Here is a 27,505-nt window from a genome sequence, read left to right as displayed (position 1 = left end):
CTCAATAATCTTTTAAGTTTTATTTTTTCCTTTTCACTTGTGACTTCTGGTGACCTTTAGTTTATCTACAGATGCTCATTAGCCTCCCTTTTTCTCCTGGAGCAAATATTGCCGTTCCTAGAGAATGTTGCAATTAAAAGGAACATGCCATACAATTCTATATACATACATGCATTCACATCTATACACCAAGGAATATGTACCCTCACAACATTTTAGAATTTTAATTTTAAAAAGGAAAGATATCATATAACTTTTTATGATTTCTAAACTACTTTAAAAATCCAGCTGATAGGATAGAAAACTGGAGAGTGGATTGAAGCTATTTAAATCATAAAATTTATTTAACTATATCAAATATTTTTATTCTAGCACTGATAATATCAGAGGCAAAAAGATATTATATTGAGTTCATTAATAAACTAAGTAACAAAATTGTGTACTAATCTTTCTCCAAAAATTTCTAATAAAAATTTTACCTAAATAAGTTAAGCTAAATATCATTTCTTCTGAAATTGGACTCTAATATCTTTATGCATCTCAATACTGCTTATTGCAATATAGAAAATACTAAACAATAGTTAAAATAAAATTAGGAAATTTATATTTATGTTTTTGTAGAAAACAATTTTTTGTAATTAGTTTTAATATATAATATAAATATTATATATTTAGGAACTCAGGGAAAATTATGTGCTTAGAGAGTTTTGAGGAACTGGACAAGAAGGCAGAGGGTGAAAGATTTTGGACAATAGCATATTTGAGCAATGAGATTGAAGCAGGACCAATAGCATATAAATTCTCACTTTACCAATTCTCAGGCATCTTTGCAACTTCAAAAAGTCTATTTTAAATAAGATGAGGCCATATGGCAACTAAAAAGAAATATACCAGAAGGGTTGATGGGTAAAAAATGTTAAAGGAATGAACTGTTTGATAAAATACAATTCAGCCCAGCTAGGTTCATATAAAATTAGATAAATTGTAAGCAATTCCTGCTAGGGAGAGTGACATTATTAGTATTTATACTATAAGCTTGTATTAATTAAAATAATTTTAGCTATATCTCTCCTTAATAATAACATCAAAGCTTCCTAAAAACTTCACCACTATTTTAAATTCACATTTTTTCAAAGCTCTTGGACATATCTTTTCTGCAAACATCCATTATAGAGCAAATGCAGCATTTCACTGAACTGAATCTTTAAAAGGCAATAAGCCAAGTCATACGTCACACTGCACAGGGATTGCTCCATGAAAAAATACTGCAGTTTCGAACGACAAACTGCTTGTGTCTCCATAATGTCAGAGTATTTTATGAACTAGCATGCTAAAATTCAATCTAAACTATATTGACTTATAGTACTGAGACTCCATGAAATCAACGCATTGCTCAAAGTTCTGTTTTTTGTCTGGGTAGCTGCTCTTGGGTGAGCTTTCTCATGGCAGTGTTGCTATTACACAAGGAAATGCTTCACAGCTAAACATTGCCAAACCCAGAATACAAGTCACATGCTGATTCTGAACACCTCCCAGGTTTGTTTACTAAATTCTCAAAGTTTGAACAAAACCCTAAGATACCTCAGACCACCTCGAAACAAACTCCAGACAAAGACAAGATAGCTAAACTCCAAAACATCTGTTTCTACAGCATACCAGCATGCTTAACTTCTTACAAAGCGTTCCCCGCACATTCTCATTACAATATGCCAACCTATTCAGACTTCCGTGTGGATTCATCTGTCTGAGTCATTGTCTGTGAAGCAACTCAATTTCCTCAAGCTGTAGATGGGCCTGAAATTGCTTACCTGACTCACAAGCAAATGTCTTTGACGTTTCGTCATGAAAGATAATTGCCACTGCATGCTTCTTTGTCTCTCGAGGCAGTCTGGTAATATTTTTGATGTTGTGCAGTTCAGTTACCTTGAAAGAGAAGAATATTTTTTCTTTTTACTTTTGAAATTCTGGGGACAGGCCCCCAGAGCCTTGTATGTGCTAAGCAAACATTCTATCACTGGAAAAAAATTATTTTAATATATGGTACATGTGCTACATTACAATGTTTTAAAGAAAATGGTCAATTATCACTACCTTATGCCCTTAAGGTCACTGTACTAAGCTTGAATTGACTCTATCCACCACCAGTAAAGACCGAAACATAAAGTCTTCTAGTAGGTCTCCAGTTTTAGCCATCACTCATATTGGCTGCTGTCTTTGAAATACTCTAGTGATCATACAGAATAGCTTCATGGGGGCTGTGCTGTTATTAAACTTTTATCTGCATAAAGCAATAACAATTTGGTACAAAGAGAGTTCTCATTAAATATGTTTTGAATATTGATGAGATTTAGCAAGAAGTCTCCCCTCTAACACCTTACAAGTTCCAGATAAGACTGGATCACACAGCATCTGACAGCTGCCAATGGAATAAATCACAATTTTAACATTTCAAGCTTCCAGAGAAAGAATATATTTTTAAAAATTGTGTACCAATAATTTTCACAAGAGTAATTCCAAGAGCAGTGAAGGACTTGAGAATGAAATTTCAGCCCAAAGTGGGGTATTGATGCATGCTGAACTTTTTTCATGATGCTTTTGTTGTTTATTAATAAATCTTGTTACTTGATAGTTTTTCACACGTACATAGTGCATTCTGATTACTCTTCCACCTCTACTGTATTTTAATAACCACATTACCAGTGTAGAAATGGGTCTTTCCCTCTTTAGAATTGTCAGCATGTGTAGGATCTATCTTGAACTTGATTTTAAAACATTGATGACATGCTAATAAGCTGATACTTTCTTCATCACTGTATAAAAGGAAAGAAACTTGATGATCAGAGGATATAGCAATCCAGTACTAGATAGCCTGGTAAACAGGTGAACCACATCTGGTTCTAATGCCCAGATTCCTGACTTCTCTAGAGATTGGTCTCTAGCGCTGGATCAATATAAGGAGTATCTTCTTGGATAAAGACCTATTCTTTGAGTTAGTTGTATAAAAAACAGTTTTCACTTTTTTATACATGTTTCAACTGTTTTGAAGAAAATTAATGAAAGGAAAAAACTCAATTCCATTTATAACTTAGAATACATTAAGCCCAATAGATTATTTTAGAACTGTTAAATTTAGAGCTATTGATATCAGTCGTGTAGTGCTTTAGGTATAATGTATATATATATATATATATATATATATTTCAAGATTTCACCCTCATATTTGAAGGTAGCCATAGTAATATTGATTAGGATTCCTCAGTATAGCTGAAGTTAAAGTGATCAATACCTGACCAAAGCCTGCAATTATATCATATAAAAATGACATGTACAAAATAAAAGTATGTAGTTATTATTTTAAAAGAGTTGTTCTCTACTTTTCATGGATTTTTAAAAAGATTTTCAAGGGCAGAGAATTTCAATACCACACGTAACTCATGGTCTGTCATACCTACAGAATTCTCATAAATCATTATTCATATTTTTCTCTTTACTTGCAGTCATATTAAGATTAACATGCATCATATAAATAATACAAATAGTTATTTCAGGTATGATAAAGTTGTCTTTATGTAAAAGCATGTATTTCTATGTATACATACACAGTACATCATCTACTTATAAATCTTCTACCTATTTAACATCTATCTGAAAGTTTCTTTTCCATGTGAGAAGAACTGTATACAAATATGTTATAATTTCTGAGGAATGACAGTTTTTGGAGAGATAAAAATTCTTTTTTATGAAACAGTGATAAACATATTTTGATTGCACACCAAAGTGTATTATCAAATAAAATATAACTCTTGAATTTTAAAAGATGTTTAAACCCAATTTTATTTTAAGGCAATAGATTAAAGTTATTTTTGAAAAGAGATTATTTCTAAATATTTCTAGCTTTTCCTAAACAAATAATATTATCAAAACTGAGTCTAAAAGCAATGATGAATTTGTGTTGCTTAAGAATTAGTATAAAATGTAAATATATAGACCAGAATCTGCTAGAGTGTTATGTAAAATGTCTTACATGTACTAAACAAATAATTAAAAAAAACTATTGTTAGGAGACATTCACAGATACTTTTATTTACAAATGTAGAATAATACCGGGAAAGATATTATGGACTTTATATTTTTGGTTGTCATAACAAAAATCAACAAATTTAAGTCTTGGACAGATTTGAAAAACTGTCCTGGGTACCAAGGAATGCTTATCATCAGCGCCTCAGGCAATCTGAGAGCTGATGCAGCTCAAACAAAGGGCTTGCTCTACTGAAAAATTTACATTTAGAAATGCAGAGATCCTTTGCAAGGAGACCCCAGGCCTAAGGCTTTTGAGTAAATCAGGGCTTTGGTTGTTGATAGCAGTGTGATGTTTTAGCCTCTTTAGCTTAAGAATTTTAAAAGATGATAAGAAAGCACTGATAAGGAATATAAAATTCTGCTTTCTAAAGGGTTTTCAATCCCAAATATTTAGGTTTGAAACACCTGCATTCATTTTTCGCTATCAATATTATCTGGATTTACCATATTGTGTTCAACTGTAATGACTTAAAGGAGGACAACTTTTAAAATAATTTGTACTGCATTAAAGCAAAATGTTTCTTACTATTTTAAAACCTGACAATGCAACATAAAAATTATGAACAGTCTGTAAATTTCTGAAATCTTGAATTTTTCCAATACTAAAATCAGTATTATTTTCATTATTTAAAATTTCTTATGTATTTCTGTAAGTTGATTTTATTTTTAAATTTCTAGAAAGGGCATAATATGTTGATCACATTTTAATCAAAGAATTAAAGTAAATTACTTTAAATAAACTAAGCTAACTTGTAACTGAAAATAATTTAAGTTAATTAGGTCTGAAAAGATGTAATGATGAGCAGCTTGAGATACTTAGGTTTGCCAAGTGCCAAAGCCAACACTTTAATATGAACATATGAACGTGCAGGTTTTTTATGCTAGCTGGTGCTATATTATTTTTATTTGGTTGTTATACCTTAAGTAATTCATTGGCTTATATATACATATGTCAAAAATAAAAATAACTCTTTTCTCTAGGAATATAGAAGACAGTGCATACTACTCTTAAAGAAGACACAATATTGGCTACGAGAACCCACATTAGATGGGTCATAACCTCTGATAATTCCAGCTTCTGGGTACTCTGCCCATGTGCAAACACACACACACAATAAAATCTTTTTAAATTTAATTTAATTTTTTAAGAAAGAAAGCAAACTATCTTTTTTCTTTTTTATTATTTTATTTATTTAGGATTTCTGCCTCCTCCCCTCCACCGCCTCCCATATCCCTCCCCCTCCCCCAATCAAGTTCTCCTCCCTCACCAGCCAGAAGAGCAGTTCGGTTCCCGGCCTTGTGGGAAGTCCAAGGACCACCCACCTCCATCCAGTTCTAGTAAAGTGAGCATCCAAACTGCCTAGGCTCCTACAAAGCCAGTACATACAGTAGGATCAAAACCCAGTGTCCTTGTTCTTGACTTCTCAGCAGTCCTCATTGTCTGCTATGTTCAGTGAGTCCGATTTTATCCCATGCTTTTTCAGACCCAGTTCAGCTGGCCTTGCTGAGTTCCCGATAGATCATCCCCAATGTCTCAGTATGTGGGTGCAACCCTCGCGGTCCTGAGTTCCTTGCTCGTGTATCCTTTTTCATTATACATACCAATTCAAGTTCCTACTCCCTCCCCTCCTCCCATTTCCTCCATTTACTCCCCCACCTCCTATCCAGTCCTCTGAGAAGGCAAGGCACATTGCTTTGGGGAAGGTCCAAGCCCTCCCTAGTATATCTAAGCTGAGCAAGGTATCCATCCAAGGAGAATAGGTTCCCAAAAAGCCAGCACATGCAGTAGGGATAAATCCTGGTGCCAAAGCCAGTGGCCCATCAGTCTCTGCCTCAGCCATGTAACTGTCAAACACAGTCAGGAGGACTACTTTGGTCCTATGCTTGTTCCTTCCTAGTCCAGCTGGAGTTGGTGAGTTCCCATTAGCTCAGGTAGACTGTTTCAGTGAGTGTACCCACCATGGTCTTGACCTCTTTGCTCATATTCTTATTCTTCCCAATCTTCAACCAGACTTTGGGAGGTCAGTCCAGTGCTCTGCTGCGGGTTTCTGCCTCTGTTTCCATCAGTTGAAGGGTGAAGGTTCATAATCATCATTTTGGGTCTGGGTTACCAAACTCTGGATGGCGTTTTTAGTTCCATCGTTTTGCATGCAAAATTCAAGATGTCATTGTCTTTTACTGCTGAATAGTACTCTAATGTGTAAACGTGCCACATTTTCTTTATCCACTCTTCGGTTTGAAAGGCATCTAAGTTGTTTCTAGGTTCTGACTATTACAAATAATGCTGCTATGTATATAGTTGAATATATGTTTTTGTAAATGTAACCCCAGTAGCGTAGACACTGAGAGCAACAATAAATACATGGGACCTCCTAAAACAGAGAAGCTTCTGTAAAGAAAAGGACATAATCAATAAAAAAAAAGGCAGCCTACTGAATAGGAAAAGATCTTCACCAATCCCACATCAGACAAAGACAAAGGACTGATCTCCAAAATATATAAAGAACTCAAGAAATTAGACATCAAAATTCCAAATAACCCAATTAAAAAATGGGGTACAGAACTAAACAGAGAATCTCAATAGAAGAATCTCAAAGGGTCGAAAGACAATTAAGGAAATGTTCAACATCTTTAGCCATCAGGGAAATGCAAATCTAAACAACTCTGAGATACACCTGCCAGAATGGCTAAATTCAAAAACACCAATGATAGCTTGTGCTGGAGAGGATGTGAAGTAAGGGGAACACTCGTCCATTGTTGGTAGGAATGCAAACTTGTAAAACCACTATGGAAATCAGTATGGTGGTTTCTCAAAACAATTGGGAATCAACCTACCTCAGGATCCAGCAATACCACTCTTGGGCATATACTCAAAAGATGCTCAGCCATAATACAAAAATAAAATCTTAAGCAGTGACAGAATTTAAATAGGTAGGATAAAGGATCTGGTGAAGATTTCTGTTAAGTTTTTCATTGTGAAAATTTCATACATGAATACAATTTTTTTTGAGCAAATCTAACCGTCTAACCGCTATTCCCTCTCGTCCAACTCACTCCACCCCATTCAATGTATGACTTCTTGGGTGGCAATATCAAAGGCATGAAACTTGTAGTTTAAATAATAAGTGAAGTGAAAAAGAAAAACACCTTCAAATTATACACTTTATCCAAATTAATTCTTATCAGTATATATATTATTACAAACAAATGTATCATAAATATATTAGATATTAAACTTTGTCATTTATTTTTATGTTTAAATGTAGTAGTAACCTCATTTCATGGTGAAGAAGTGGCACTTTAAAAATAGAATGTTACTGCTGGGTTGTGGTGGTGCGTGTCTTTAATCCCAGCACTTGGGAGGCAGAGGCAGGTGGAACTCTTTGAGTTCATGGATAGCCTGGTCTACAAGAGCTACTTCCAGGGTAGGCTCCAAAGCTACCGAGAAATCCTGTCTTGAAACCCACCCTCAAAATAGAATGTTTCCCCAATAATGTGAGTGTTCTGTATTTTAAAAACTCTTAAATATCTATCTTGTGCCGCAGCAACTTGATACTCTTTTCTGCTTCTGGATCCAGGCAGTCGCAATATGCTATTTAGATTCAGTATATGTAAGGTCTCACACAGTTGAAGAGTTATAAAACTGAAAGTTGAATGAAGAACATTTGAAGTCAACTGCGGCTATTGCTATTTTGCCTATAATTTTTTTTTGCCTATAAATTGGATCAATGCTTTTCTAAGGTTGTATCAGTAAGGAGTCTGAATTGTGTTAAATATTTTCTTATTCTTCTAGACAAAACTTTGTAGATCAATTTTCAATTTTTTAGATGTTTTTACTCATTATGGTTTTATATTAACTTGACCTAGTCATTAAAAGATACAAACTTAACTTTTTTCACACTTAAACCTGAAATGTAAATTCCATCCATATTCTGAATATCCCAATTTTCCTAAATGTAATATTGTCATTTAAAGGTTTTCTGTCATTTTCCTTGGTTGTAAGCACAGACTGCATTTCATTTCCCAGATGCCCAGACCCGAATAATCTCACAGAAAATATATTAATTACAACACAACATGGCCAATAGCTTAGGCATATTTCTGGCTAACTCTTATATATTAAACTGACCCATTTCTATTAATCTATGTATCACTACAAGGCTATGGCCTACTGGTAAGGTTTTCCTGCTATTGTGGCAAAATACTCTGGAGTAATTAGATGATTTCACAAGAGAGAAATGGTTTTATTCTCACTTACAGTTCAAGGGTACAGTACATCATGGTCAGAATACAACACAGCAGAAGATTGAAGCAGTGGTAATATCACATTAACAATCAGGTAAAAGAGAGATGAAAGCATACAGTACTCAGCTCACTTTCTTCTTATATATCCTTAATTCTCCAGGATATGGTGTACCCAGAGTTAAGAAAGGCCATTCCAAAAACAGCTGAGTGGAGCTAACAGAAGCTCACTGACCCCATCCAGACAGCTGGAGAACTAGTGTAAGATTGAACTAGGCTTTCTGAATATGAGTTACAGTTGTGTGGTATGGTCAGTTTGAACCAGTATTTATACCTAGTACATGATCTGTCTTTGGAGTCCATCTTCTATGAAGGGATACCTTGCTCAGCCTAGATACAGGGGAGAGGATCTTGGTCCTGCCTCAAGTGGTGTGACAGACTTTGTTGACACCCCATAGGAGATCTCACCTTCTTGTGGGATGAATGGGGGTGGGGTGGGAAGAAGGTGGGAGGATAGGGAGAGAGAACTTAGTTTGTTATGTAAAATAACATTACACTTTCTGAGACTCATACAAAGGAATTGTTCCTGATGGGACCGTTTCTGTTGGCATTTGGTCTCAACCTAAGATATGCATTATTGACTATTTATGAATTCTGTTAATTTCATACACTTGACTCTGGAGTTAAAGATGATTCCCAATTTCCTGAGAAACTGCAGCACTGATTTCCAAAGTGGTTGCACAAGGCAGGGAAGAAACTTCTATCTACACAAAAGGAGTTCAAAGACTAAGACTGAAGAGAGGTAGCTTTGTGAAGACAAAGGAAGACACCTTGTTTTCTGATTCCGCCTTCTAAATAATTAGATTAAACTTTCATAGCTTTAAGCCAAGGAGAATATGAAAATTTGTTAGACTAGATTTTGGAAAATAATATAGTTGTACATAGTTATTTATGATAACTTTTAACTTTTTAATTCCAAAGTTACATTCTTAAGTTAAAAACAAAATAAAAGAATGTCATAAAATTTTATGTATGTATCCTGGATACATACATATGTATGCATACCCTATATACTTACAAAGGATATATCCTTCTTTGCTTTCTGTCTCTATGAAACATTACGTTTATTTTTCCTTTGATTTTCATGTGATCCCCCCAGAGCCTGGCCCAGTGACTGATGTAGTCATGGGAAAGGTGGAGATCCACTCAGGCAAGACCTTCCTGTCAACAAGCTTTGTCAGCATTGCAGTCCTAGGGGAACGGCAATGAAAAGGTGACAAACTATAAAGCTTCTTTTGGAAAATGAACCTGCTGATATTTGATGGGGTCAACAGCAAGTCTGACCTGCTACTGAGCTGAGGTACTGCTCTTAATTAGGGAGTTGGTCACTGGGAATGGAGGACAAGTACCTGCAAGGGGGGTCATTCAGAGGTCAGGATGAGAAGAACTGAATGATGTTCCAGAGGGGATGAAACTACTCTGCTCTTGTCCTGTTCACAGATAAGAATTGCTTTTATTTATAAATTTGAATGGTTTAGTATGAAGCAGAAAAGAAATGCTATGTGGGAGCTGACATCAACCTCAAAAGCTAAGTCTAAGAATCCTGGGAAGACTATCTTGAGTAGCACACTCTTCTTTGACAGAACTATCAGATTCTACTCCATACTCTTCAAAGAGATCAAATATCTGTTGGGAAAATATTTTTCTATCTTTCCACGGTCTCTGACCTTCACTACAAGGTTTTCACAGATCTCTCATAAAACCCTGGCTTATAGGTGAACATGTTATGCTGATTATAATTTTCTAGAAACTGGTTCTTACTGACGCTTCGGGACTCAACACATAGTAATACTCATTAAATGCCAAGTTCAATGTTTAAAGCATGTTTCTGACATTGGGCAGAAACTACCATGATGTGACCAGGATTCCTGCCACTTGATGTATTATAGGAATAAGGAGAGGAATATGTCATGTGTAAAACTGATAACTTTAGAGAATCTCCTTTAAAATGTTCTTGTATTGGACAGACACAGACTGGGACTGGAAAGATGACTCAGCATACTATCTGTTCCTCAAGAGGACACAAGTTTGGTGCCCCACACCCATATCAGGTGATTCACAACCACCGATAACACCAGCTCCAGAATGAAATGGCATATCTGGCTTTTGTGGGCACTTGCATTCATATAGACATTCACAAAATTCACAGTATAACAATAAATTTGAAAAATACATAAAAATATAATCATGTACCAGTTCTAAGTATTTAAATTAGAGTTGAAAAGGCAGAAAAAAATAAATTGAAGCACAGAAGATTTCTACTATAAGTACTAAGTGATAGGCCTTTCACCGCTCAACTTCAGCCTTGTAAAATTCACAGATATACTGGGATATACTTCTGCCCACATAGTGTGTTCATAAATGAGTGCTCTACCTACATCTATGGTGATTTCATATTGATCAAAAGAAAATTAATACCATACCTGCAATCTTGTCAGTGTTTGAACTTCATAATAAACTCAGGTTTGCCATTGGGATGATATTAATCAGATAAATTCATGTGTAGAATCCAGCTGGAGTAAACTGGCTCACCTCAGACTAGGCAAGCCTAGCTCCAAGATGGCAAATACAATATTGGAGGCTAACACTTACAAAACTTTCTGAAAGTGTATAAAAAACTAAAAGGAAATAGAAGACTCCTGGAAACCAAGTTGCATTTCAAATTATACATGATATCTATATTGTCTGGATTCAAAGAGATAGAAAAATAAAACTTGGAAAATTGTCTTGTAATGGCAAATATTTCTAATATCTACAAGATATGATTTTATGCACTTGCAGGCCTGATTAAAACACACTAATTTCAAATATTTTATCCAAATTATTGAAAGAAAATACACTAACAAAAAATTAGCTTTCCTCAATATTATGCAACATAAAGTATGCCATTGCTTAAAATTTTATGTGATAATAATTTTAGGTTAAGAATAAAAACATTTGCTAATCATCCAACATATCATTTCGCTAAGTCTCAAAGCCTACAGTACTCTAGCAAATGAAATTTTCAAATCAATAAAAGGTGTTTTGTAGCTGCTTCTGAATGGAAGACAAAATTTGTTCAAAGGGAGAAGAATTTTTACTGTTGTTATTATGAAGTTATTAACTTTAACAAGTTTTCAAATAGTAAACCTATCAAAAATAAATACAAGTCATTATTATTATTTGATGAATTAAATATGCTAAATAGGCATTTACAATGAGGTATAAAGCACTATTCCAGATTATATTCTCATGGTTGTATTTTCCAGTTGTATATTATGAATGGATATGCATTAATTTTATAAAAGCAAAAGAATCATTTGTTCTCTATAACACAACCTTTATTTTGCTGTCTGGGCCTGAATTGCACAATAAGGTGGCATGGCTGATGCATATAAAAAGGGATCATTTTAAGAACCAAAAGCACTCAGAATATTCTGAAATGGCAATTAAAATTAAGGCATAGTTTCTAAATCTGTGAAATGTAAAATAATGCTTCAGAAATGATGGAAATAATGTTTAAGCAGAATTGTAGTCCTGAATATTCTTTTTTTATTTGTTTGTTGATTTTTTTGGTAAATCTGATTTACCAAGCAAAATGACTCTTTTGAAATTGCAAGCTACGTTTGATATCCAAATGGTGTCAAAATTCTTGTACAGCTGACATATATTGTTGCCCTGATTTCTAACTTACATGTTCTGAATAGAAATGAGTTGAACAACGTGCCCCTGTTACTTTTCATTTCCTACAGACACTGTCTTCTAACTTTTATGCTAGGATATTATTTACATTTCCAGATAGGAATATTTAAATTAGGCTACATATTTTCCTTCTACAGAGGCTATTATAATGTTATTTTGAAACAGGAAAAAAGATGACTGACTACTTAAAAAAAAGGAAGGACAGCTCAGAATGTAGCTCAATGGTAGAACATTTGAACATGTGAAAGGCCCTTGATTAGAACTTCTTCATCAAAATTAAAACTTAAAACAGTTGTAGTATTTTTATAATGTAAATCACACAGCTGTATTCTCTAAGTCAAGTTCAAATTAATTGTACAATGAATTTGGTTCACAAATGATAGGTTAAATTAATTACCCCACTTAAAAAGTAGTTTGTTGTGCAGGCATAATTGAGCAACATAGAATAATTCTTATTCGTGCTGCCTAAGATTTGGTGAAATTTTAATTGGTATCAAATCAAATGCTACAAAGATCAAATTGAGCTCTCGAAACTTCCTAACATCTTTAGGTTATGACAAGGCAGATCTGTTCTGGTCCCTGCAAAGAGCTCAACTTCTGGACTCCTCTGTTTTACCTTTACTTAGAATTATTTACTTGGATATTTCATAGAAAGGACCCCATCATACATTGGTAATTCCCTTATTTTCTTGTCCTACATGAAAGTTATTTTCCATATTCACTTTCACTGAGTGTTCCCCAAGTAACTAGCATGTGGAAAAAAGATGAAGACAGTCAATAATACAATAAATAAAAAGTCTAGGATGATACATGATGTCTGACTCAGAACCAGGTTGTTAATAGATGCTCTTGTTCAGGAAACAAAAACTGCTTGCAGATGGAGCAACGTTTATTATGCAAAAGAATAAAACTATACAGGATTTTACTCATATAAATAATTTTCACTCTAGAATTTCTTTTAGGAGCTAAGGTACAACAAGCCTTTGAACACAGTCTACATTATTATCAAGAATGTGATCACACAAACATGGAATCCTGTCTTCATTATATCAAAATGAGAAAGTTAACATGACTTTATTTCACAAAGAAACCTTTCCCTTTCCCTGGGTTCTCTCATCTGTTTGTTTTAAATAAAATTAATATCCTGCATGAAAGGAAGAGAGAGTAAGAAAAACAATGATTTCAAAATCAGGTGATGGGGATTAAAAAAAGAGATCAGACCTGGGATGTGATTCAGTGGTCTGCACATTTGGAGACCATTCACAAGTGTGATTACTACCTATTTAAACATCATTTTTCTACCATTTTACAGTTTTCTTCTCTGAAATTTCATGACAACCTCTCCATTCATCTTTCAAGGGAGTTTTATTGATGTTTTCTCCCTAAGGACAGCACTCATGTTTCTTTCATTAAAATTCCTTTAAACGGTTTCTTTGTCATCTATTCAGAAAATTAAGGAAAATTTATTAGCTGGTCTTATGTAAATTGCTCTTGTTCAGTTTTCATCCAGGATAAATTTGTTTTGAATATCTATTATGACAATTATATACAGCCACATTCTCAACCCTAATGCATTTTTAATAACTTCCTTCAGTAGCTAGTGATTTGTAATTCAAATTTCTTTCTAAGTTTAAAAAGTATATACCATTTTAAAATTGCTTCATATACAATTGATTCATGCAGCAAGATTTCTTTTATAGTAAACATATCAAATGTCTAAATGAGACCATTAATTCTTGTAAGTATATTTCAGACAGAACATAGCACACAGTTAAAAATTGATAAAGAAATAGTTGTATCCTTCGTTTATTTGTAGTGACCCTTCACTTAGGTTAGAATCATTCTGCTCGTTTGATTTATTATTTTAATTTATGGCTATTAAACATGATTGTGACTTTTAGAGAAAGTCAAAATAACTATTTTCTAGATTAAGGAACATATCTGAGCAAAGCCCTTTTTTTTTAACCTCAGAGGCTTAGAGGACAAAGCTTCATCTTTTATGCAGTCTTTATGATCCCTCTTCACCACCATCTTTCCATGTGCTAGCTCTTTGTTGAAGGTTCACCAGCATTAAACTAACCAAACTCTTTGTCAATTTACTCATATCCATACACATTCCTCCATATAATGCATTTTATTAATCACTTTGCTTTTTGAAAGCAGTAATATATAAGGAAATCCCCACATTTCCACTTCTCCCTTATTAACTTCTAATTAGCAGAGAAGGAATTAACTGTTTTTCCTCTTTCCATCATCACTTATTACAGTTAGCTTTATAAAGCTTTTCCACCCTAGGTTGCAAAATGTTAAAACAATTATGAGTTATAACGCCTTACCATTTGAGGTCTACTTCAACATGTGTGTGAGTGTGTGTACGTTGTGTGTTTTGTGTGTGCATGTGAGTGTACATGTGTGCAGCTGTCATGTTATGAAACACTTTCATGTAATTCACATGTATGTAGTGACCAGATGGAAACTTTCTTCAGTAGTGTTCTTCAATGATCCTCCCATCATTTTTTGAGACACTCTCACTCTGAGATCTGAGGCTAGGTAATGAGAATAGGCAGGCCAGCAAGTGAGACCCTAATTTCGTCTCTCCATCTCTGCAGCACTGGGATTACAAGGGAGTAAAACAACACCTAGCTTTTTACCTGGGTTCAGGGCAAAATAAGCCTTTAATTGAATTGTGCTCCCAGCCCTTCCAAATATTCCTAAATACTTGTTGTCCAGTAGATCATTTACACCTCACATAGGCCTGGAGGTTGACGACTGTTTTCCTTGATCCATGGACGAGAATATCTTGTGTCTAGATCATCTTAAGAAACGTTGGTTATTTCACACTAGACACAGTGGTATCCTAGGAATATATATTGCATTAAGAGTATGCATTAACTTCTAGAGCATTCATTATGCCCATTACATAGACAATGGGATTAATCTTGGTTTTATCATCATCAGGTGGGTCCCGGATAGTTTCTCCACCTCAAGTAACAATTACTCCGAGACAAATATGCACTGCAGTTTATTCATGTTACCCCGTGAAAGCACAAAGCACACAAAGTTATTAGTAAAATATGCACAATTCAGTTACTTAAAGGGTAATATGATTTTGAGGACTTAGACAACTTATTATATTGAGTGATAAAAATGTCAGTGTAGAATAATAAAGGGATAATAAAGGAGTAAAAGGTAAATGGTTATCCAAAAGGGAAAAAGAAAGCAGCTATTACTGCCATTGAGTTGGTTAATACTATGGCAAGAAGGAAAGAATGAAAGTCTGTAAGAGGGCAGCTGTGAGAGAATCAGGTTGCTAAGCAGGAGCACGAAGCATTGCAGCTCAAATAAAACTAAACTGATCAATTAGACTGGAGGCATAGCCTCATGAAAAAGAATCTTAATATAGCACCAAAGAGCCATGCTATAATTATACTTCTGATTGGCACTAGCCAAAACTTCCCATTTCAGTTTCCAGTCAATCAAAAGAAAAAGTGAGATAAAATTTGTGACGAGTGTCTTATATTACTGAAATTGTGGGTTTGCACTGCCCATACTATAAAGAAAATGGTATAGTAATAAAACATACTCTTCATAGCGCTGTCATGAGAAAGTCAAATATGGAACATGAGGGAATGGAATGATCTAGGGCGGGGGCGGGGGAGAGGGGTGGAGTGAGAAAGCAATGAAATTATTTCTATTTGTGTGTTCCTTATGTTGGAAAGTGTATGTTTATAAGTTTGCATCTTGAGTTCATTTTTAAATGCTGGTTGCTTATTTTCTTGAGTTGTGATATTTATGTAGCCTTAATTATATTTTGTTCTGTATATGCTTTTTGAAACTTCTTTTTATATTTAGTAACCTGTTTTCTAAATTAAAATATGGGGTGATTTGAAGGGAAATTATTTCAAATTTTGATATAGTTTAAATTGAATTTTAAATAATTCTTTCTCATCCTAAAATATATTACTTATAACATTTTAGCTTATAAAATAAGATTCTTTTATGATTAATTCTGTAACTCTAGCATGTTTACTGTTTATTTGAGAACAGTGATCAGTTTTGAATTTTTACTTCTCTAGTGTGAGTTAGCGTTGATATCACTTAATACTCAGTTTGTTGAAGAAAAATCTTTTTCTGTTGCTTTGTGTTTATTGACTATGTAAATTGATCACCTAGGTTTCTATTTGCTACTGACCTTTTCCATTAGCTTCAATTGATCTGTGCTTACAGTTCCTCGTTTATAATGCATGACTATGATTTCTGTCATTTTAAAATGTCTTAGCAACTTCAATAACTTTGCTTTTCTGCATTAAGCTTGCTTTGATTAATCTGTGTTATATACATTTCCATATGACGTTATCCTGTCAGTATCTACAAAAATAACCTAAAAATTTATTAGAATATTTTTGCACTATGTGTCAATTTTAGACCATGACAACCTAGTAACACAGAGAAATCTTAAACACAAACTTCAGCATTTTGTCATATATATGCCTTCTTCCCATAATTCTAAGTTGCTTTCCATAGTTTTCAGCATGGAGGATTTTATATGTGGTTTTATAAGTTCACTTATTATTTGTTGGCACTGATATTAATTGAGTGATTTTTAACAATGCTATTTGCCAAGTGCCATCTGCCACTATGTGAAAAAATGCATTGAGTTTTATACACTAAAATTTCCATGTCTATTATTCACTAAAATTTATTGGTTCTGTATTTCTAGTTTGACAAGCATTTACAACAAATAATTATGCCATCCAAGAATAGAAAACTTTTTTCCTTTTCTATGGGAAGTTTACGTTAGTTCTTTCCAAATTGTTGAAGCTTGCTCTCGTCTTGGCTTATTGAGAGCTGTGCATGATCAATGCAGGTTGAATTCTGAGAAAAGCTTTTTCTCTGTATTTCTTTAAATGGTCCTGTTATAATTTTTTTATCTTCTATTGCTAATTGTTCCATTAAATTTCAAACAAAACAACCTGCTCTTTATGGTGTCTTCTTGTTATCATATATTTCTAATTAGATATGTTAATAGTTTGCTAAAAATTTTGGATTTACAGAAAATGTTTGTAGTTTTCTTTCAAAGTATTTGTCTTTTTTGAAATTGGGATACTACTGACAACGGTTATTAGAAATAAAGGGGGGCTGTCACTTTAAAGAGGGGCATGGAAGAGATTTGAGAGAAGGTAATTTGTAGGAGCTGCAGGATAGAAAGGAAGATGCTGATGGGTGAAAGGGATATAATTCTATCTCAGTTAAAACACTAAAATAAATGTAAGGACCAATTATTGTAAAAGAAAATAGTTAAATAAAACATAAAATGTAAGATTCCTGTTGAACCATTCAGAAAATGTGTCATTTCAGGTTTACCATTTGTAGATTCTTTTCCCCTCTCACTGCATGGTGTGTCCTTTCCATGGTTTTCCCTCCAGCATTTATAATTTTATCATCAGCATAGTGACTGTCATGAGTAAACTCTACATTATATTTTTTGCTTTGAAAATGTTTTGCTGTGATTTACTCCCTTAGACAGTATTGTTAAATCTATATCTGTTGTGATCAGTGGGTGGCTCATGCTTCAGGCAGGATACTCAAGCCTCAGCTACGAGGTGATGCTAGTTTGCCAGACCCCATCGCTGTCACCCAAGACTTATACTGAGTGTGTGTATATCATTAACGGTATCTCCCGACTTTCTCTTTGAAGTGTGTCTTTCTTACTCTCTGACAGTCCACTACGATCAGTGCCAGCTACTTTCCCTAGGCTTTGTAGTGTTCTGGTGAGAGCGAGTCTGCCAGGGCCAGGGCCATTATTATAACTGCAGCTCCCCCTGGTATAAAGGGGTGCATTTTGTTTTGGCAAATCATTTGACTCTCTATTACAAGCAAAGTGTTTGTTAAGAGACCAATGTGATTTTTTATTTTGTGATTTTGTGGTTTGATGTTTGTGGGAGGAATATATAGTTACAGATTACTGCTGTATAGAGAGGAAATGGAAGGAAAAATAGACATTTGATCATAGCAGTTATGATACATTTTCCTGTTTATATCCCTATTATTTCCATCACTTACAGAATATTTTCCAGTTGTTTGTTGATTTATTTTTAATCTCTTCTTCCATATTTTGGCTCAAACAGTCTTTTCGTTCTTTGAGCATACCAAGGATTTCTACCTCAATTTCTTGTACCAGGTGTTTTTGTCTTCAATTATGAAATGATCTTCTGCTTCATCTTTGAAATTCTTAGAGGCTGCTCCTTGTAATACTTCATCTTTGTCTCACCAAGCTGCAGCAGTTTATCTTTTATTCTTATTTTCTTTTACAGTAAAATGCTCGATTTCATAGCACTTTCCTAGTCATTTACGCTTAAGACCAATGGTAAACAGATGTAGCGTTTAATAATTTTTCTCCACCACTGAATCCCCAGTGAAGAAAAAAATAGTACATATTTAAGAAGGTCTATAAAATCATACAAATAATGATTCTGAAGTCTAGATCAGGCTGACAGGGAGGATATCTCAAAGACTGAAATTTTTTTGCAAGCAGACCATTCACAGTGGAAACGAAGAGATTTTCAATAAGCAGTGTCCAAGACAAATCACAGAAAGCACATTCTTTGTCCCTGAAGACTCCTATAGAGAGCACATGATTGCTTCTGTAGTATAAGAAGAGATTAAAGTTGGAAATTCATATTATATGAAATGAGAAGTGTCAGGTTGATGATTCATGACTATAATTTCTACACCTGAGTAGCTGAATTGAAAGAACCCCAAGTTCACAGCCAGCTTGGGCTACATAATAAAATATGATCTCAAGAATAAAATAAGGCTGTACCCCCAGATAAAGAATTATGGTCAATTAATGATTGCTAAGAGAGAGAGACTTCGTTTGTTCCAGGAACAAGTTCCTGACAGCTTATCCAGGCCCCCAAAAGTCAACCTCAACCACAGATACATATAAGCAACACTAAATAAACTTAGGATATGGTTAATACATGTAACACTAACAATTAAGGAACAAGAGACCAAAAGCAAAATAAACAAGTAAAACAAAACAACAAGATAAGCAAGGAGGAGAATCAATTTAGATTTCTTTTAGAGATGACCACTCATCAATAAATGATAGACACTCTTTCTCGAATCATTCAAGTGTTATCTTTGTTACAAAATCTACTTGAATTATAAATGATAGGAAATACATAGTTCTATAACTCTCCTTGCTATGTTATGCGTGTATGCATTTTGTCTGCAGTAAGATTCAAGCTTATGAGACAATATTTTTGTTTTATGCAACCTTACATCCCAAGTCATGAATAGAGTACCTGGCATAGAGCAAACATTCAATATGTATTTGTCACCAAATTACCAGTCTACATAAGCAGTTGAAATCCTAGAAAGAATGCATTGTTTTCATATAAAAATGGTAAGTTAAACCATGTCTTGCTAAGCATTTTGCTTGTTTTATTTGGGGGGAAAACAGCGTTGTATTTATTGACTGGAGTGTCAACCAATGCGTGGCGCTGCTGAGCAGCAAGGTTGCACCAATTACTCTTCTATTGGTTTGATAAAACTCAAGGACTCTTACAGAAGAAATACTTTATTTGGGCTTACGAATCCAGAGGGATTAGCGTTCAAGATGATGGAACAGAGACAGAATGGACAGACACGGAAGTTAACAACTTACATCTTGAACTGCAAGCAAAGAGCAAAAAGAGTTAATTGGAAATGATATCTTTAAATCTCAAAGTTGAACACCAATGACATATATCTTCCAATGAGGCCATATCCCCTGACGTTCTGTGTTATCAGGGATTCTATTGCTGTGAAGAGACACTAAGACTACCACAATTCCTATAAAAGAAAACATTTAACTGAACATGTCTTACAGTTTAGAGGTTTAGTCCATTGTCATAGAGGGAAATATGGCAGCAAGCAGTCAGACATGGTGCTGGAGAAGCAGCTGAGAGTTCTACATCTGGATTGGCAGGCAGACACTGGTGCTGACTTGAGTTTTTGAAATGTCAAAGTCCATGTCTAATGACACACTTCCTCTGAGAAGGCCACATCTACTCCAGCAAAACCACATATCCAAATACTCCCAAACAATGTCACTCCTTATGAATCTATTGGGGCCATTTTCATTCAAACCACCACAGACTCTCCAAACAGTCTTGGGCCCAATACTTAAAAACTAAAGAATATGGGTGATATGCTATTCAAATCACCATGAAAAGTTCTAGCCAAAATTTTATGGAACATATAAAATGTTCAGCCCTCCACAATTTTTCTTGTAAAGAAAATATGAGTCAGGTATGATGGTTCAAGTCTATGATTCCTGAAATTAGGACCTAAGATAGGAAGACTGCCAATCTTTTGAGACTATCCTGGGCTGAATAGTAAGGCTCTTTCTAAAAGCATAAAAATGAACGTTAAGGCTTTATATTTAATTCACTGCTTGCCACTTATTCTTAAGTCTGCTTTAAGGGTTTTAAAAACATGACTGATCTTAATGATACACAGCACCAGTGAAATTTTAGTATGCAAATCCTTTCTTATATGATCAAAACAGGCAGAATTATATTGGCCATTTTATGAAATACCCACTCAAATTGTCATTAGAGACATGCAATGCAACTGTTAAAATCTATTCACTAACAAGAAAACCAAAATGTCCATAAGCTAGTAAATTATTGAGTAGAAAATCAAACATTTTTTTCTGGTAGTAGATCAATATCAACATGTAAAATACCTGACAAAGATTGCAACAACTTCAGTTTTAGGCTATCTGATCATATTTAGATGTAAATATATGGTTGGTAGTCTTTCCATAGTTGGTTTAGATGTAATTATATGGTTGGTAGTCTTTTCATAGTTGGATTATATAGCTTATTAACTATATGTCAAGTAACATAGCTAACAAAATGGAATAAAATAAAACTGTATATCATGTAAAATAAAATACTACAAATTCATTATATCATCCGAGGTCACTTATGCTCTATGAGTCACTGTGTAAGTTGCTAATGAGGAATTAGAATTTGTATTGCGCTTTTTCAAGCAGTGGTATGTATGCAGGCTATACAGTTCCACACTTCTGGGTACAGTGGTTTGAAATTATCACCAAAGATAAATTCAGGCCACACGTCTATGGCTATGTGAAGGTCATATCGTATATACTTTCAGTTATTATGGAGCTTATAGTTTACTCCTGGAATTTATGCAGCATCTACATGCCAGCATATTTAATGATCATTTCTTGTTAATGTGCTGAGTAAACAGCTAATGCTATCTATATTAACATTGCTAAAGCTTGTCTGATAAACGTCATTTCCTAAATACTGCTATCGTTTAAATCAGAGCAGCAAATGCACAATTAACCTGAACAGGAGAAAAGAACCCACTCAGCACCTTAGAATGGACCTAGTTGAGTTATGACTCATCTAATTTTGCAAAGTCGCCATAAAAATGAGCTTTCCAGTTTGCAGAAGTATAACTGGGATTTACAGCAGATGATTAAGATAAGAAAGAAAAATAACTTTTACATTTTATCAGAACAGGAGCGTTTTATCCTGGCTATGAATTTTTCTCTCTGTAGATTTCATTCATCAAAGAAATGTCTCCACAAGTTGTCAAGAGCCCAGCTGTTCCCCAGGGACTCTACACGTGTGACTTACCTTGTGAAAGTTTCTGAAATAAGCTGCCTTTTCATCTGGAAATTTTTCTAGCCTTCTGGGTCCCTTGCTAGAAGCCTTCTTAAAAACCAACCAACATCGTCTGAAAATCTGAAACAAATAAAGGCATCTGATTATCCACCCTTTCCTATAAACTTACTGGCTTTTGAGGTTTTATCTATTCAACCAATCCATAAGGAACGAGTTTGTAAAACCCCATTTACTTCATAGAAAAGCTTCTTTAAAGAAGTGTGTGACTCATAGAAACTACAGCACACCTTAAAAACAAAATGTATCATGTAAAATTCATTTTTATTAATCACTTAGTTGTCAGTACTGCATGCATAATGGCAATTCTTTATTTCATATCCCACTGCAGTGTGAATTTATTCAGGTTAAGTGAAATAGATACATACTGCTAGTTTTCTAACTTTGAATAAAAAATAATATTTATAAATGTCTTATACAACTTCAGGATTATCAACAAATGGTCATGACATAATTTAGAAAATAGTAAAAAATACAGTTTTATATTGGGCAATACAACTCCCTTGCTTTACAGTTTTATATTTATTAGAATATGCTAAATATTTATTATGTAAAATGATATCTTTCAAATTCTATGTGTACATCTAATCCTGATTACTACTTTTAAACAGGTACTGTTATGTTCATTTTATGATGAAACTAAGAGGCAGGACAAGGCTTGAGTAAATGTCTTTCTGAACCTGTAGTTTTAGCTTTTAAAATACCGTTAATTATAGGAGCTCACTTTATTATTTTTGGACCATGTTCTTATTTTATAGAAATAATCAACACTAATCTTTTAGGTTGCTCTCTCATTTTTACTGTATAATATTACACGATCTCCGTAGGTATGTTGAAAAGAAAAGTAAAATGTATTTTTTTCCAAAAATGTATTTTGTCCAAAGCAATTGAACTTTCTTGGTAATTTAAAATGGACACAACTTTTTAATGTCTAAATTTGGCAAATTTTATTTTATGAAGAAATATTCTTCAGTAGCATGAACAGAGATTTCATCAAAGGTAATTTTACAAATCTTAGTCACTGTGTTTCTACTCTGTGTCTTTATTTAAAGTACACATTTGCCACAATCCCTTTTCTGCTAGTAGAATACATGAATGTTATTTTTTCAAATTATTCCCATGAACATTTTTCTTACTCATTGAAAGACAGCATTTTCCATGTTAAAAGGCATTCTCAGAACAATCACAAATGAATTTTCTACTAAGAGCAAAATAAGTACAATAACCATCTGAACACTCATCCCCTCTGCGCCTGCTCTCTTTCTTAGATCTTTTACTATAGCTTTGAAAAATACATCAGGAATGGCGTTGAGCTCCAAGCATACAATAACACATCTGCCCATCTCTGGGATTAGATATATCTTCCTTATCAAAGGGCTAATAGCTGTATACCTGTCAATGAGGAACTGGTCAATTTCTTTAGAATGATTGGTTTGCTTTGATACATGGCGTTTAGCATGTGGCACTGAATTTCTTTGTTGAACCTTTACCGATTCCCACTTCCAAAATTATATTAATGATTACAATATGGAATCAACATATGATTTGCGTAGCTCCAATTAATGAATATCAGTCATTTTTATCCAACCCATTTCTCTTTCTCATCTTTCTCGTTTTTCTGCTGAAATCTTTCTTCCCAGCAAACTATTTGCACGTCTTGTATCGCATGTGGACTCCTTAAGTTTAATTAGTTTCTTTCCACAGCATGGGAGGGAAATTATTTACTGGAGCAAGGGCAAATTACCAATGGTTGTAGCAATCAAAAAAATGACACCTTTTCCCTCAGAACCATACACTGCTAGTAGTCCTTCAGGTAGGGGTAGGACATCTTGAGTTTCTCCCCTAATCATGACAAAATGTATGAGAAAATGTTAATATATAATAAAAGACAAAAAGACTGTGAAAAATTGGTAAAGCTTTTATATTTTTTATCACAGATCTTTTATTTATTCATCACCCAACATCAGCGTTACTTAGTGCTCAGAAGAGTAATGCTTGGAATTGAGGGGGAATTTAACAAGAGGGCCAAAGTTTCAGTGTACAGAAAATCTCCACAAGGTGTTGCCCTTCTTTCAGGTTGCTTTATCTTACTGATAGGTGCTATTTGCTACAAATAGCAAAGCTGTACATGATAACATTTCTTTTTACTATAGGAGTTCTGGTTGCAACATATTGCTGTGAGAAATCTTTCTGTATAAGGGCTGCTTTTATTGGTTAATGAATAAAGCTGTTTTAGCCAGCAGCTTAGCAGAATAGGGCAAGGCAGGAATTCCAAGCAGAAAGAGGAGGAGTGAGTAGGCAGAGTCAAGGAGAATATGTGGAGCCACCACAGGAGACAGACACAGAAGATAGATGCAAGACAGAACCTTACCAGTAGGTAGGTCACAGCTATGTGGTAATACACAGGTTAAGAGAAATGGAATACTTTAAGGTATAAGTTATAGCTAGCAATACACTTAAGCCAGGCCAAACAGTATTGCAAATAATATAGTTTTGTGTGATTACTTCAGGTCTTGGAAACCTGGAATGAATAACCAGCCTCCATTTACAGATGGTGCCCAACATGTACAGCTAAATCCACATAAAACCGAGAGAGCTACAAAATGAAATCTAGACAAAAAGAACAGACTTTAGTGCAGTTTCTTGGAAGTCACATTTTTTTTTCCGGATGGGCTGTCTTTGCTAGAAGTGAGCAGGAGTGCCATGGCTCCTTTAAGAGAGATCTTCCTGATTCAGCATTAGCAGCAAAAAAATTGCATAGATGTGGTTTCCTGGTTCGCCAGCACAAACAGCTCTGAACCTTTTGGGAGGTCTGGCTACGGAGCACTTGAACGGAGTTTGTGGGCCCGGGAGCTTGTATGCCCACTCAGGTTTAGAAGGAAAGTAGCTGAAACCATGCTCACCCCACCCCTGCCTGTCAGGCAATGGGATCTGGTCCGCTAGGAGTGAATTGGCAGGAGAGCATGGCAAATTCTTACAGTTGTAAAGGTCTCACGTGATTCTGATAATCAATTAAATTAATGTATCTGACTAACCAAATATATATTAGTATATCTGATCAAAGTGTTAAAAGGTTTCATTGAATACAAATATTTGCCAATATTAATATTTCATGATGTTTCTAATATATTGAACAGTATATGTGTGCATGCTTACATTTAGGTCATTTTATTGCTCACACCTTGGTAGTCATCATGATAGCAAATGAATCCTTAAAATATTCATAGAAATCCATATGTATGTAGGCATTTCAATGTTCATTTTGTATTACTATAGTTACTTTAATTTAATAATTGAGCTAAATATGAGCCAGAAAGCATGGATTGTTATTGCAGAACAAGTGATACCAAATAAGATGATAGATCTACCTATTTAAATAGTATCCTCTCCTTCAGCTGTTATAATATTAACAGATCAAACGACCACAGACAAACGAGCCTAGTTTTTAAAGGTTTCATAAAACAAAGTTTTTGCAAACTTGAAAGACCTGCCACTTATTTTTGGAATGGCCTTGGATTTTAAACAGTGCCAAAATTGGTACATAAAGTTCACATATATTTAATCCAGTCTTTAATATTAAAATGTTAATGAAGCCTTGTATGGTTTTCAAAATCAGGACAAGACACCAAAATAATTGATAAAATTATTAAGAAAAAAATTAATTTTATTGAGAATTTAGCTTAATTTTTCTTATCCTGTTCTTTAACAGCAATCAAGACCACATTCTAAACCTGCAGTCTGTAATAATTTCTTAGACATTGTGAATTTTTTCTGTTTGCTGATTTGTTTTGCTTTCAAAAATCTTGACAGTTTTGAAATACACTAGTGAATTATTTTCTACAAAATTCACTAATTTCTGTTTGTCTTGTTATTTCTGATAACTAAAATTCTAACGAAAATCTGACAGCAATGTCATGAAAATAAAATAACAATATGAATGAATCATGACCGTGGACTAGTTATTTTTAACACATTTTTAATTGATAATTTAAAGGTGAAAAGAGAATCACTTAATAAATGTTGATTTATTTCCTCTTTAGTCATAATTTCTAAATGCTAAGAATTTAAATAAAAGAAAATAGTAGCCAAGACCATGCTATGGAGACATTGCATTGTTACCTGTTTTATTAATGGAAGCAAAATTATGGGTCATGAACTAAATGCCTCCTCCACTGCAAGAGTAGGAAGTGAATGGGGAGGAGATCTCTCCCCTTTGACGTTTTCATCAAACCAGCTTCTGCTCGAGGCCCTGGAACTGGAGCTTTAAATTAGTATGTTGGAGAATTTACATAAATGAGCAAGGAAAATGACTGCTGGGAGCTAGAAAATCATTTCTATGAGAAAATGTATATGTAAAAAAGGTTTATCTAAAATGATAGGTGAAATTCTTTTGAGGAAATGAAATAAAACCCCATGATTGAACTAGCACCTAAATGTTTTTGCTCCTGAGGATAAGCAGTTGGTGTGGGAGGTCCTTCTGTCTGTGTGTTGTTTTTATTGGTTAATGAATATAAAAATCTGCCTTGGCCTGGTAGGGTAGAACTCAAGTAGGTGGGGAAAACTGGACTGAAAGAGGCAGGGAGAGACACCATGGATCCTCAGCCTGAGACAAACATCGGTTGGAATCTTTTTCTGCTAAACCACTGCCACGTAGCGATATACAAATTAATAGAAACGGGTTAAATTAATATAAGAACCAATAACAAGCTAAAGATAATAGGCCAAGCAGTGTTTTAATTAATACAATTTCTGTGTGATTATTTCGGTTCTGGGAGGCCAGAACGAAGGAGCAACCTTCTGCAACAAGCAGTAATGAATGACCAATGAGCCTTATTTATTTATTTGGAAATTGGGGGCAGGTGTTCTATTCTAATTTGTTAATTCTTGCATCTCAAGAGCATAAATAATTGCAACTATTTTGGTTTGGGCTGTTTAAGAACAAAATTTATTTCTTGAAGAAAGTCTTCTTGACAAGTATCTGTCTGTTAGCAGGTGACATTTTTGCAGGTTACATCTTTGTTTAGGGAATTCTGCACCCTCTATCTTGGAATAAGAACTGAGAATTTTACCTCTTTCAGACACCCATTCTAAATAAGTAGGTTGCCTTAGCAACCTAGCTATAAGGTGACCTCAGGGCCCTGTTGCTGCCAGAATTCTAGAAGTCCCCCGGATATAAGCTGGCCCATTCTATGGTTTCCAATGTGTTAGTTGGATGGGCAGCTTGCCATGATTACATACCCATTCCATCTGATGAAAAATTTTTGCCACATGGCATTTTTTCCTTTTAGCACTTTCTCCATTTCAAGGTGATTTTATACAAAGCTTTCCTTCCCAGTTAAGACTTACCAGGAAGAAGTCGATAGCATATTTCTTGGCTTCAGATCATAGCTGTAATTATGCTATTTAGCAAGTACTCATTCACAAATTTAATATATTCAATGTCAGATTTCATAGATCTATTCTATCACAAGCCATTGACCTAATGAACCGTGTACATCAAAATAGGATATCAGTACTTGGAAGAATTTTTGATTATAGGAATTGACAATGTTGGTGGTTGTTGTGATATTTCATTTGTATTTTAATAAATAAAGCATGTCTGAAGATTAAAGAGTAAAACAGTCCTACTGGTCAGCCTTACAGACCAGGCAGTGGTGACACACACCTTTAATCCCAGTTGAAATACTAGTTTGCCATAGGAATCAGGTGGTAGTGGTGCAGGCCTTTAATCACAG

General features: G+C 34.4%; 1 protein-coding gene across 1 annotated transcript in view; it reads right to left on the bottom strand.

The window, feature by feature from the left end:
* The window catches only part of Dok6 (docking protein 6), a 300,071-nt gene that overhangs the window by 167,511 nt on the left and 105,055 nt on the right, over window positions 1-27,505 (bottom strand). Inside the window, exons 2-3 of the mRNA XM_050120300.1 lie at window positions 21,726-21,833; window positions 1,809-1,923 (exon numbers count right to left, since the gene is read on the bottom strand). Of these exons, the coding sequence (XP_049976257.1) occupies window positions 1,809-1,923; window positions 21,726-21,833 (223 nt within the window). The remainder of the gene's footprint in view (window positions 1-1,808; window positions 1,924-21,725; window positions 21,834-27,505) is intronic.

Source organism: Alexandromys fortis, unplaced genomic scaffold (assembly GCF_014885135.2).
Source record: "Alexandromys fortis isolate MF-2015 unplaced genomic scaffold, M_Fortis_MF-2015_v1.1 scaffold_179, whole genome shotgun sequence".
NCBI classification, from domain to species: domain Eukaryota; kingdom Metazoa; phylum Chordata; class Mammalia; order Rodentia; family Cricetidae; genus Alexandromys; species Alexandromys fortis.
The sequence above is the reverse complement of the archived record's forward strand: the minus strand, read 5'-3'. Positions and strand labels throughout refer to the sequence as shown.